The 12,191-nt window shown below is 35.0% G+C and overlaps 1 protein-coding gene and 1 long non-coding RNA gene across 2 annotated transcripts in view; one reads left to right on the top strand and one right to left on the bottom strand.

Annotated features, from left to right (window-relative positions):
- The window catches only part of LOC134231933 (rho GTPase-activating protein 21-like), a 32,795-nt gene extending 25,549 nt beyond the window's left edge, over positions 1 to 7,246 (top strand). Inside the window, 7 exon segments of the mRNA XM_062713887.1 lie at positions 380 to 505; positions 746 to 854; positions 1,851 to 2,014; positions 2,344 to 2,396; positions 2,434 to 2,494; positions 2,849 to 2,966; positions 4,472 to 7,246. Of these exon segments, the coding sequence (XP_062569871.1) occupies positions 380 to 505; positions 746 to 854; positions 1,851 to 2,014; positions 2,344 to 2,396; positions 2,434 to 2,494; positions 2,849 to 2,966; positions 4,472 to 6,540 (2,700 nt within the window). The 3' untranslated portion in view covers positions 6,541 to 7,246.
- A 3,605-nt stretch (positions 7,247 to 10,851) lies between these two features.
- Positions 10,852 to 12,176, bottom strand: LOC134231934 (uncharacterized). Its single transcript, XR_009984659.1, has 3 exons — positions 12,109 to 12,176; positions 11,572 to 11,682; positions 10,852 to 11,145 (listed from the first exon to the last, which is right to left on the bottom strand). It is a non-coding gene; the product is annotated as an uncharacterized LOC134231934 (long non-coding RNA).
- Positions 12,177 to 12,191: the final 15 nt, after the last annotated feature.

Here is a 12,191-nt window from a genome sequence, read left to right as displayed (position 1 = left end):
CATTTTTCATACGGTATAAACTGGGTTAAAGTTTATGCTTTTTTATAAACCGCTTCGTGGTTTATAAAGCAAATGTAACCCACTTTATACCGTATAAAATGGGTAGCTATTAAATTCATTCCTTAATTTAAAAAAATGTAAATAAGAGGCAGTTTATTTCATAGACTTTAGGTTGGTGGCTACGATAGGAAGTTTCTGTTAGAGAATATCTACTAATGTCTTATTTAGGAAGACATGGGTGTGTCAGATGAGCATTGTGGCCCTTAGGCCTCTTGTTACATCATATATAATATCACAAATTATATATAATATATAAGAACAAGAAAAGATTACTGATTGGTTGAAGAAAATCACAAACTTTTTCTATACTATTCTTTAGTTTGTGCCAATGATTGTTGACCTTTGCACCAAAATTGTTGAAGCACGAGGGTTAGAGGTCACTGGGGTGTATCGGGTCCCAGGTAATACGGCTGCAGTTAATATGATGATGGAAGAACTAAATAAGGTAATTAAGGGGTAACCTTGTGTGAAAATTTATTTGAAATGATCTCTCTCATTTATATGACAACACAGATGTAAGTTGAGCATTTTTGCATTGGATAGTAAATTTAAATTAAAATTCAGCTGAAAGTCATTCTTGTTCTTTGAAGCAAATGTAGAGGATTTTTTTTTTTGTGAGTTTATGGAAAAAAATACATGTACAAAGTTTAATAGAATAACCACATTGTGTTAATGTTTTTGACAGGGTATAGACAATATGAACGTGGACCACGAGAAATGGTGTGATGTCAATGTAATCAGTAGTCTACTGAAAACCTTCTTCAGGAATCTCCCCGATCCTCTCATTACCTCAGGTACTAACTTTTCTCTGTCTGCTGTGTAATTTTTGAGCTGTTGCCAAAAAAAAAAAACCACTACAAAATGTAATTTTTTCTGCACAATCTGCAATCTATATGTTAATTCATGTACTAACGAACAAAAATATAGATTTGATTGTTTCTATTTATTATATCTGTTAATATAACTTACAAGACCATGATTATTGTCTGTATTACTAAATTATCTCCATGCATGGATATTTCCTGCAGTATTAAATTTTTTATGCAGTAAAAACAGTTTTATCCAACACTAGAGCAATCTGTTTCCCTTGGTATTCTCACTTCCAATTTTATTCTCATTTCACTATTTTTCATGTGTTTTGCACTGTATAATCTAACACCCTGTCTATTTTAACATAAGATTTACCTCCCAAATCTCAGATTAGTCAGGTTTCACTTTTTGATTTAATCATGTCCATTAGAAGTTAAAAATAACAAATTTTACATCTTATATAGTCAATTTTCAAGGATGTAAATTTTGAAAAAACATAAACTGACTTTAAGTTTGTATGTATTTATTACCTTTTTAAAAAAATCTGAAAACGGAAGGCGTCTTACATTTAGATAAATTAATTATGACGTTTTTCTCCCAAAGATGTACACAATTTATATTTTAATGAGGAAAAGCCCCTGTTCTCAATTTCATTATCTTAAAAGATCCTAACATTGATTTATATACTGGGATACTGTTAATCAATGTGAAACTCAAATCATCTAAAAACTTTGAAAGTTCAATGTAAATTTTGTATACTATGCTTCCCCAAAAACACTTGCTAGTCATAACTCTTTAAAAAAAAATCTATACATCTATATCAATGCGAATTCATTATCAATGTGTGTTTTAAGAAATCTGTTGTACAGATACCACAAATTACCAATATAGTGAAGTAAATTGATTTCGCAGGTTCCTAGAAGTTTGTTATAACTTGATTTTACTGTATTTCAAAACAATTTGTGTTTGTTGGTTGACAGCCTTATACCAGGATTTTATCGACGCGAATCGTATCGAGGATCTGGAGATGAGAATGCTGAAACTGAAGCGGCTGATACACACGCTACCAGAGCATCACTTTGAGACGTTCAAACACATCGCGGAACATCTTAATACCGTGGCCAGTTTTGGTCATCTCAACAAAGTAAGATTTGGAGGGAAATTTTTTCCAGAGTGACTTACATGAAAATACATTATCTAGTAAACATTTCAAATGACGTTTCAAAATTTCAATTTTGTGGGATGTGTCCTACATTCCATTGCACTTTAAGTCAGTTTTGAAACTAAGGTGAAATTGTTATATATTCTTTGTTTAATTTTTTTGATTTTTTTTTTTAAAACTTAATTTTTATGTGATTATAGAATATTATGTTTCTAAAAAAAAGTCAATCAATTGTTTAAATTTTTTTTTTCCCAGAGTAAGTGAATTTAATTGACTCCAGAATACTGACCTTTTTTCTCTGTTTGTTTTAGATGGATGCTAGAAATCTGGCAATTGTATTTGGTCCGACTTTGGATAATAGAGAGCATCATTCTACATGTAAGTTACCTGTGTACAGACAGACACATACACATATAGGATATGTCTGACCAATGTAGGATAATAGAGAGCATCATTTTACATGTAAGTTATCTGTGTACAGACAGACACACATACACATATAGGGCTATGTGAAATTGCAAGTCACAAAATTGCTTCGAGACCCATGGTGTCTGATCACAGTAATGTAAATGCATACACTGAATTTATTTTCCTCTATTTTGTTTGATGGTTTTAATATTTTCACAATTTATAAAGAAATGGTTCCCCATTATTATTTTTATTTACAATGCAGAATGATTAAGATATCCAATTTATTAACGATTTGTTTTGATATTTTATTGGTTATTCAGTTCACGATCGTTGTGTTTTGTTTATGATTCAAGGTATTACATTAATTTATAATTTGTTGAATGTAATAATTTATTTTTGTTTCAGAATGACTGGTTCTTCAGTTCGTGGGATCAGGACAGTTATGTCCCCCTGGAGGAGGGTCGGGAGGATGACGAGGCCCCCTCCAATCCCTCTGTCTCCAAAATGAGCTGTGACGAAGACGGTAGGTCATCAAAACAGGGTAAAGGGGGGAGGCAATACATCAATACAGACTAAGGGCAAGCAGTATACCTATATAGCAAACATTGTTAAAAGGAGGGTTAGGGAGGTGGGACCAAACCTTGTGAAAAGGCATTTGTCTTTATTAGATTCTAGAGAAAAAGGGTAGGAAGGGGGGATGGGAGAAAAAAGTATTATTAGAGCGAATCTTGTTAAAAAAGTAAAACGATTCAAAAGGGTAAGGGATAGTGGAAGCAACTCTTGTTGAAATGCTTTTAACTTTATTGAATTATGGCAAATTAATGGAGGGGACAGCTTTATTAGATTAGACTTTGTTAAAAGATATAAAGAAACAAAAGGTAATTAAAGGTGTAAAGAAGGCTTACCATACAAGAAGCATTATAACAAATTTATTAGATACATGGAGATCTTTGGAAATGAAGGGAATTTTACAAATTCAAAGGAATATGCAATATAAAGTTAATAGGCAATGATTGAAAATATTTCATGTTAAAAAAAACTTTCAAGTCAATTGCACTAAGTAAAACACATTAATGTAAGTGAAAATCTTAATATTCCCTTGAAAGCAGACAGCTTTCCATGTTTTTATTCTGGGCGGGATATTTAGAAATAAGCATGTATGTGAATAGAGCATGTTTTTTCAGGCCTTCTGTACCAAATTCCTATCTACTTGTAAGTAAGATGTTACAAAACAAACTGTAACCTGAGAACCCAACAGAACATGTACATTAATAATAAAAGTACTTGATACTTCTAAGGTCTAGTACATGCCTTATGTATACCACTGAAAAAATATAGTCAGCTTAATAATCAGAGAACATTTATTTGTTGATACGTATACCTTGAAATGGAAATCTTCAAACTGCTATCATTGATGAATTAAAATTTTGAATATTTTTGATATTTGATTAAATAAAAACTTGATATCTCGGTTATTAATATCTCAAATACCATAGATATGTCAAAGAATCTGAAGTCTCACTCACTTTTCTTGTATTTAAACCATGATACTTTAAATTATTTGTTATTTCAAAGTTCTTTTTATAGTGTATATGCCCAATCACTTTCAATGACTTTTAATAAATTATCTTTATTTTAAGAAGCATAAGCAGAAAAAAGGGAGAATTTTGAAAATTGAATGAAAATAATAATAATTTATTAAACATGAATTCAAAGTGAAGTATACCCAATAATAAATAAATTATCATAATAATTAGAAGAGAAAAGGATCAAGATTAATTTAATCAGTTTGCTAAATGACTTGCATTATTAATGAATTTTTTTCCTCAATAATCAGATGTTTCATGTTAAAATATATAAGTAAGATATGTTGTAGTTTAAGTAACAGCTTTTGAACAGATATAGTACTGTACAATTTTTCGAGTGTCATGCTTAAGAAAGAAATTCAGTTTTCAGTCTTCATGACTGTGTTAGACTAAAGCCATTGAAATACAAGATAAATAAACACAGTCTCTCGTTTATTTTCAGATAACACGGTGAACCCGCGGGACATTGTTTCCTCAATAGTGCAAGCAGCCAATCAAAAGATGCGTAAGAAATCGGCTCCGGCTCTAGGGGAGGATCTCAATGTTAGTCTGACAGACGGGGGATTCCGCGAGAGAAACATAGACCTAGAAATCAAACACCGAAAAATGAAATCGACAGCAGAAATGAAAGCTCGGAGCAGTCCAAACTTACCAGCAATGGCCGCCAGTCATCAAGACTCGAGGATTCCGTCATCTAACCGGTCGTCAGATAACGTTCCAGAGCGTCGACTGGCGATGTCTCACGAAGGGATCGATTCTTCAGAGTGGGAGGACATGAAGAGAGAGAGAACGGGATCCAATTTATATTCCAAAACCCGACACTTCTCCTCAGACTCCCTGGACACTCGAGAGGAGATGGAAATGTCACAGAGTGCAAGTCCGACATTTAGCCATTCTACGATCGAGGCTCTCCGAAAAATCGAAGAAGAGGCTAGGGCGCTCCGGGAGAAGGAAGAGAGGAGGCAGCAGAGGGATCTAGAGAGGTGGAAAATAGAACGACAGAGGCAGGAAAGCAGTCGTAGAGAATTGGAGGCCGAAAAAAGTAAAAGCAATGAGAATCTGTTGGATTTTCATATTGGATCCATTTGGCATTCCACATCTGATATTTTTAACAAACTTGCCAGAGGTGAGTCCAAGGAAGTTCTGGAGAGGAAACTACCTGGAGGGAAATATGACCGTAACTCTACAGCTAGTGCTTCTGACAGGTCGGAGGGCTCTCGAAAAAACAGCACAGGGAGTAATTCTGGAGGGAAATATTTCGTGATTCAGAGTCTAGGATCTCGGAATAACAGTCGTGATCGGCTGTCACAAGGCAGTGCTGATTCCCCAGTGTTTCCTAGTAAGCGAGCGGGGTCTATGGAGCGGCTTTTAGAATCCCCCAAAAAAAACTACTTATCTCCTCCACCCAGAAACTACCCAGGAGAAAAGGGACAGTCCAGAGTTGCTGGACGAGATAATCGAGAACGACGAAGCTCTCGGAAACGTCTCAGTCGAAGTGATTCGGCACGGAGAGGCTCGCTGGATTCTCTGATAAATCTGGGTCGTCAGTGTTCCCATCATTCCTCCGACTCGGACGAAGGTTCCGACCTTCTCTCTGATCTCACGTCAACCTTTGATCAAAAACTTCAGATTTTAGTGAATCCGAAAAATGTGCTTAGTGGAAGTGGTGTTAAAACGACTCAAGAAGTGCTGGACAAAGAAAGTGCTATTTCGTGTCTTCCTCCCCAGAAACCCTTAGCACAAGCACAATGCAATAAGTTTGGTTTGTGCAGTAGTAATGACATGCTTGAAAAGCAATATAGGGACCCAAGTCTTCACAGATCACCCAAGGATGCAAAAATAGGAATTGCATATCGATTCGAGAGAAGCCCACTCAGTAATACAGTTACCACAAGTCAGCAGGACGTTGTGGATGGAAACAGTGATTTTAGCAGTGGGTTGTATCCCCGTGAGGAGACGAGAACTTCAGCAACCACACTTCTACCCGTGTCTGCTCACGTACAGGAAATCAGAACAATCTCTAGCAATATGTACGGATCCAAAGAATTTCGCCCTAGCGGTAAGACAGAGAGGACTGAGATCAGCATACCCCTCAACAGGCAGCAGGAGAAGGGACCTCAGTATCAGGCTCGTTACGGAAGATCATCCAGTACGCCGAAAGACTTCGAACTTGACGTTAATCTCGCAAGAGCTCAAAATTCAAGGGAAAGTAATTCTCAAAAGCGAGTGTTTTCACCTCCGCCAGAGAGGCGAAAAGAAAAACGCCAAAAGCGCCGTCACACTGTGGGTGGTACAGACGACCTGGAGCACTTCAAGGCGCTGATGACGGTCGTTAATCCGAAGGACGATGGGTCTCCGAAAATATCCGCCTGGGATCAACTCCAGCCTGCAGTCAAGGACATGCCTCGGGGGTCGCAACGGTCCATGTTGTCATGGTTACAAAACGAGAGGCTGCGGGAAAGTTCTCCCGATTTATCTGTCGATCAGGAATCAAGGCCAAAGTTTTATTGATGACAAATTATGGTGTATATTTATCATATCTCATCTGATCAGAGCCCTCTGTTATGTTAAAAGCCCCCGGCTGCCTTACTATGTTTGTTTTATTTGAGGTCTTATTCATGCTTCAGAATTGTTTTTTGAAGATAGCATGTTTAACATGTGATGGACAAATCAAAAGAAATGAGAATCAAACTGGTTTTTTCCCCCACAAAATTTTTGCAATTTTTTTTTCATCTGATGAAAAACTTGTTGAAAGCTTTTTGTGCATCATTTCATTGTAAGGAGGATGGGAGGCTTAATTTCAGAACTAAATTATATTTAAAATGCAATAATCATTATGTAATCACATATGATAATTTCTTATGCCTTTAAAAGAATAAGAATGCTACATAAAAAATGTCTCGCAACACAACTGTTAATTCACTCTGCCTCCATTGGACTGCAAAATTTGTGTTTTTTTCAGCAAGACTGAAACTTTCTTATTTTTTTAAAAAAATATAATAATCAGAATATACAGGTGTGCAGGTCACATGATTCGGCTAGATACGAGTTTAGGTACGCACAAACTGAGATTAAGTTACTATTAATGATTGTTGATATTTAAACAAGAATTTTATAACCAAGAGTCTCGCTGCAGCAAATTAAAAGTTGTAACATAAAGGTACCATTTGTAATGTTGTCCCAAGATATTGTAAGGTCTTTCAAGTGAAGACGGTTTTTAATTTTTTTTTTTTTTTTTATCATAATGTATATATGTGCAAAGGGAAGTAACCTGACAAACTTGATCGAATTCGTCTTGTATGATTTTACACCCCCCAGTGCTACAAAGGTCAGATTTTATAAATAGGAATCAAGTGAATGGTTGAAGTATTTGTATTCAGAGAATTTGTCCTCTGAGCAGCCTAGCAGGTGCTTTTAACCTGATTTTTTTTATCCCATTGTACATCCTGTTTATTCATCCATGACAATGTTGCATCAGATTTATTAGGGCCCCGCAAGGATTTGCGGGTGCCCTATAGTAATCACTCTGTCTGTCCGTCCGTCTGTCCGTCTGTCTGTCCGTCTGTCACTCTTCCGTCCACAAATTTTCTGTTTTTTTCTAATAACTTTTTTTATGGTTGCCCAATTAAGATCAAATTTGGTATGGTAGTTCAATAGGCAGAAATACATATTTTGATGCTAAGTTTAATTCTCTATGTCTTCTAGTTTGGAGCTGGGGTGGTGGGGTAGATTCCTTAACTATGCATAAGAATGAACGGGCACACACCCAATTAAGATCAAATTTGGTACGGTAGTTCAGTAGGCAAAAATACATATTTTGATGCTAAGTTTGGTTCTCTATGTCCCTTGGTTTGGAGCTGGGGTGGTGGGGTAGATTCCTTAACTTTATATAAGAATGCATTCAATTGGCAAAGAGAGATAACTGCTGAAGATGTTCCCATTCAGTAAACTGAATGCTGCTAGGAGTCCCATGAGATTAATTAGCTTTCCTCCTGAAGAAAATCCAGAGCATTATCTTTATCTGTCACATTGAGATTAATTACCACCTCTGTCTGCAAATGAAGTTTGTTTTGAAGTTAAATCAATTTGGAATGCTATGAACACTCTGAAATGTGGATTTAGATATAAATTTTTATTATTTTTTTTTGTTTGATAGTTATGATTTCATTAAATTCTAAAAAAAAAAAAAAAAATAGATTAAAGAAGATTTTTTGATTTATCAGGGTACTTTTTTTTCACTTTTCTCACTTTTTTTAAATAAATGAATTCAAGAATATTTTTAATTTTTAATGTAGTTGTATAAAAAAACCCATTCTATCATTAATACTGAAAAAGTTCTTATTGTAAATTTAGAAGAAAATGATGAGAGAGGTACAATTTATCCCTTGGGACTAATTATCTAGCCTGCTGCAGAAAATTTAGTAGGCTTTTCTTTATCTGTCACTTTAAGATTAATGAAAACCTTAAATTGTCTGCAACTGCTGTTTGTTTGAAGTTAAGGTCAAGCCTTCATGATACAGGTAACTCTCGATACCTCGAAGTCCGCGGGACCGAGAAAAAACTTCGAGAGATCAAGAGTTCGAGATTTCAAGAGTCCGGTATTTTCCGGGTTTGTTAACCGGTTTTGAAATTAGTCTTACCGGATGTAATAATTTTCATGCAGTGCTAACCGTTGCTTAACCTTTTACATTTGGTTTTTATAAAACAATGGTATGTTTTCGTATTGTAGATAAGTATTTATTAAATTGAGTAAATAAAAAATGTTCATCGTCACTTCAAGTTTATTTATGTATTCTTTTTGATACAGACTTCAAACTACGCATTCGTTAAATAAAAATAAAAACATTTTACCGCGTCGTACATAGCATTGACTACTTCAAACATTACCAGTTAACGTTCACGGTTGGACGGGATTCTGTAAGTATTTGTGCAACAATAGTCGTAATATTGACATTAAGGCTGTTTCTGCATTTTCATATTTCGTTAAACTTTGACAATGACTCGAGTAAAAATTAAACTATTTAGTTTTTTGTCTTGTATTCAATTTACTGTTTTACATTCACTGCTTCTCTGAATTATCGTAAGACAGTCGATGATAATTTTTTTATGTAGGCAACATATGATTAATTATAAATCAATTATCACCTAACAGTACAAGTGTCACCTGTAAAAACATCCCGTTTCTCGAGACCCGCGTCTTCTGCCTGGGGCCAATAAATGTCCAGGTAAAGTCGCTAATTATATACACATAGCCACTTCGAAGTTTCAAGGGTAAATTTCAATAGAATATGCATAGCGGGACTGCATTTTAACTTCGAGGAATCAAGGGTTTCGAGAGATCAAGAGTTCGAGAAATCAAGAGTAAATTTGCTTAGTTAGATAGGGGAAAAATTCGGGACCGGAGACTGACTTCGAGCGATCAAGAACTTCGAGAGATCGAAGTTCGAGCCATCAAGAGTTACCTGTATTTGCATTCATTGAAGGCTGGCATTTTATATAACACAAGATTCATAATTGTTTAAATATACATTCAATGTTAAGTTGTTCTTTACTGTCTAATGTAAATACATGGATATTATTTTCAGGTTTTTGAATATTCAGGAATTATCTTGAAATTTTAAGAATACAGTTGCTGTTGCTTTTTCTTTGTACATTTATTAATCATTCTGTAAGCTGCACCCTTTTAATTCTACCCCATGGCGGGGCCCTTGCTGACTGGTCAGTTTTCTAGTTTTTGTACACTTTTATCATGTTGTTACCTTGATTTGTTTTTGTTGACACACCTCAATGGCTGCCGACTTTTAGAGATTTTGTTATAACTAAAAGCTGTACAGTGCACACACACACAAAGAAAGGATAGTTCTAATATTAAAATTTATACAATTTTAACTTGTGTCTTTCATTGGAAAGTTCTAGACCTGTCCTGGGGGCCATAAAACTAAGACTAGCTCACTTCTGATCTCAGTTTCACTTTTACCCAAGGAATTATTGGTGGAAAAGTGAGACTGAGAACAAAAGTGAGCTTGTCTAAGTTTAATGGCCTCCAGACCAGGGCATGCAAAGGCTGTGGAAATACCACCCTCAATGTAAAACTTTTGGTGGGGTATGCTACATTGACTAATTGAAATTTTTTGTAGGGGTAAAATTTTCATCGATTCAATGGGATGCAGATTCCCATAAATGAATGTTAAATACTGTATACAGGGTTATTTTCGCCCTGTGTTATTTTCGCCCTTTTGAACTTGTGAACAATTTTGCCCCGTCTTAAATTTGCCCAGTCATAGTTCTGTTTAAGAGATTACGAGTTGTAATTTGAATTCGCCCCGTTTTAAATTCACCCAATCATGGAGAGGGCGAAAGGGGCGAAAATTTCCCTGTATACAGTATATGCTTTTAAAATGTTAAAATTCTATATACACTGTAGCAGGATATTTGTCTATGCTCCATATAAAGCAGTACTGTAAACCTATTTCATTTGGCTGTATATTCTTTTTAGCGGCTTTGGCGGAACATAACTACATGTACAGCTAATTCAAGTACAACGCTAAATGCCTTGCACATATACATATAAATAAGAATATGAAGAAATGCGCTTAATCAAATCTATGCTACCTTATTCGAAAGTCAATTTCCACCAAATATAGTAAACGCTAAATATAACATATTTATAGTATATTGCATTATCCCCCCCCCCAAAAAAAAATTATGCCAACATTAAACAATCATCATTTATTCACAGTTTTTCAAATTCCGATGTTTTAAAAAAGTTTAAAAAAAAGCATAATCCTGCTTGGTTACAATGCCAGCAAATGATCAAGCATAGAAGTGACAATATTCACTGCCGGTCTCTCTCTAGTCCTTATAGAGGGCTAAAACATTGTAGTTCCTCCTAACTTAGATGGATTAGGTTAAAACATATGATTATCCTCACATAACAAACATGTGGATGTAGTTGTTGTTCACTGTACACTTTGAATTACTTCAGCGGAGGGGTTTGGCATGTTTTTCTCTGCTAAATCATGTGACTGGATCCCCTAAATCTGATTGGTCGAAATAACGAGATACGAGGCAGATGAAGAGATTTAATGGAACTAAGCGAGGATCCTCGGGGCTTTCCTGAAAGTGCGACAAATTTTATCATAATTACTTATCAAGAAGCAGTAGCTTTATGATAATTACACCTCATAAATATACAAATTATATGTTTGATACTTATTTGTTCTTTTAATAAATCATTCAAAATACAAGGTAAGTTATATATAATATTCATGATATCAGACAGCGTCTTTTAACAAAATGAATGATGTTTTAGGCTTATTTTCGCCCTTTTACACCTTGCAAACAATTTTGTCCCTTTTTAAATTTGTTCAGTCATGATTTTGTTAACTATATTAAGTTATACAGAATTCTTTGAATTCGACCTGTTTTAAATTCACCTAACTGAGGTAAGAGTGAAAGGGGCGAAAATAAAACGGATGCAAAAATTTCCGTGTATACAGAATATATACATATATATATATATTTTAAAAGATGTATACATACTAAAGTTGCTCTCAGATTTCCACAACTCCGAGCCAAGGATCTAATGAGAGCACAGGCTTCTGGTGAAAGGGGCTTCTGTAAACTGGCTAATAACGCGTAAAACCAGGAACCCTGGAAAAAAGATACATGGTGTTATATAGCATCAGTAAACTGGCTAATAACGAATAAAACAGAAGCCCTGAAAAATATCAATTAGACTGGCTAACAATGCATGAAACCATGAATACTAAAAACAGAAATTAATCAACTTATTTTGAGTGGCTAACCACACATTAAAGCACAGTGGAACTCTTAGATATAGGAATTAGTTAACCACTGTACAGTAGCCAATCCTCAACATTTATTTAAAATACAACGGTTCAAGAGTCTGAGATTAGTGAAGAAACAATTGTTCACTTTTTTCAATCAACTTATGTTGTTGCAGCTAGGATTCCAACCAATGACTTTTGGTTAATTCTACATGTATGTTCTGTGTTTGAGTGATTTATGATATGATAGTGAATATGACCTGGTTTATGTTCATTTTAATACACTCACCTGTTTATCTGAAAACCCCGTAGCTTCAAACCAGTTGATGTGATATTCTAAAACCTTGACCACAGTAGGCTGAAACAAATAAC

This window comes from Saccostrea cucullata, unplaced genomic scaffold (assembly GCF_032062105.1).
Source record: "Saccostrea cucullata isolate Sc308-1 unplaced genomic scaffold, CSIRO_AGI_Scuc_v1 ctg4843, whole genome shotgun sequence".
NCBI lineage: Eukaryota > Metazoa > Mollusca > Bivalvia > Ostreida > Ostreidae > Saccostrea > Saccostrea cuccullata.
Note: the sequence above shows the minus strand (reverse complement) of the source record. Positions and strands in the feature narration are given on the sequence as shown.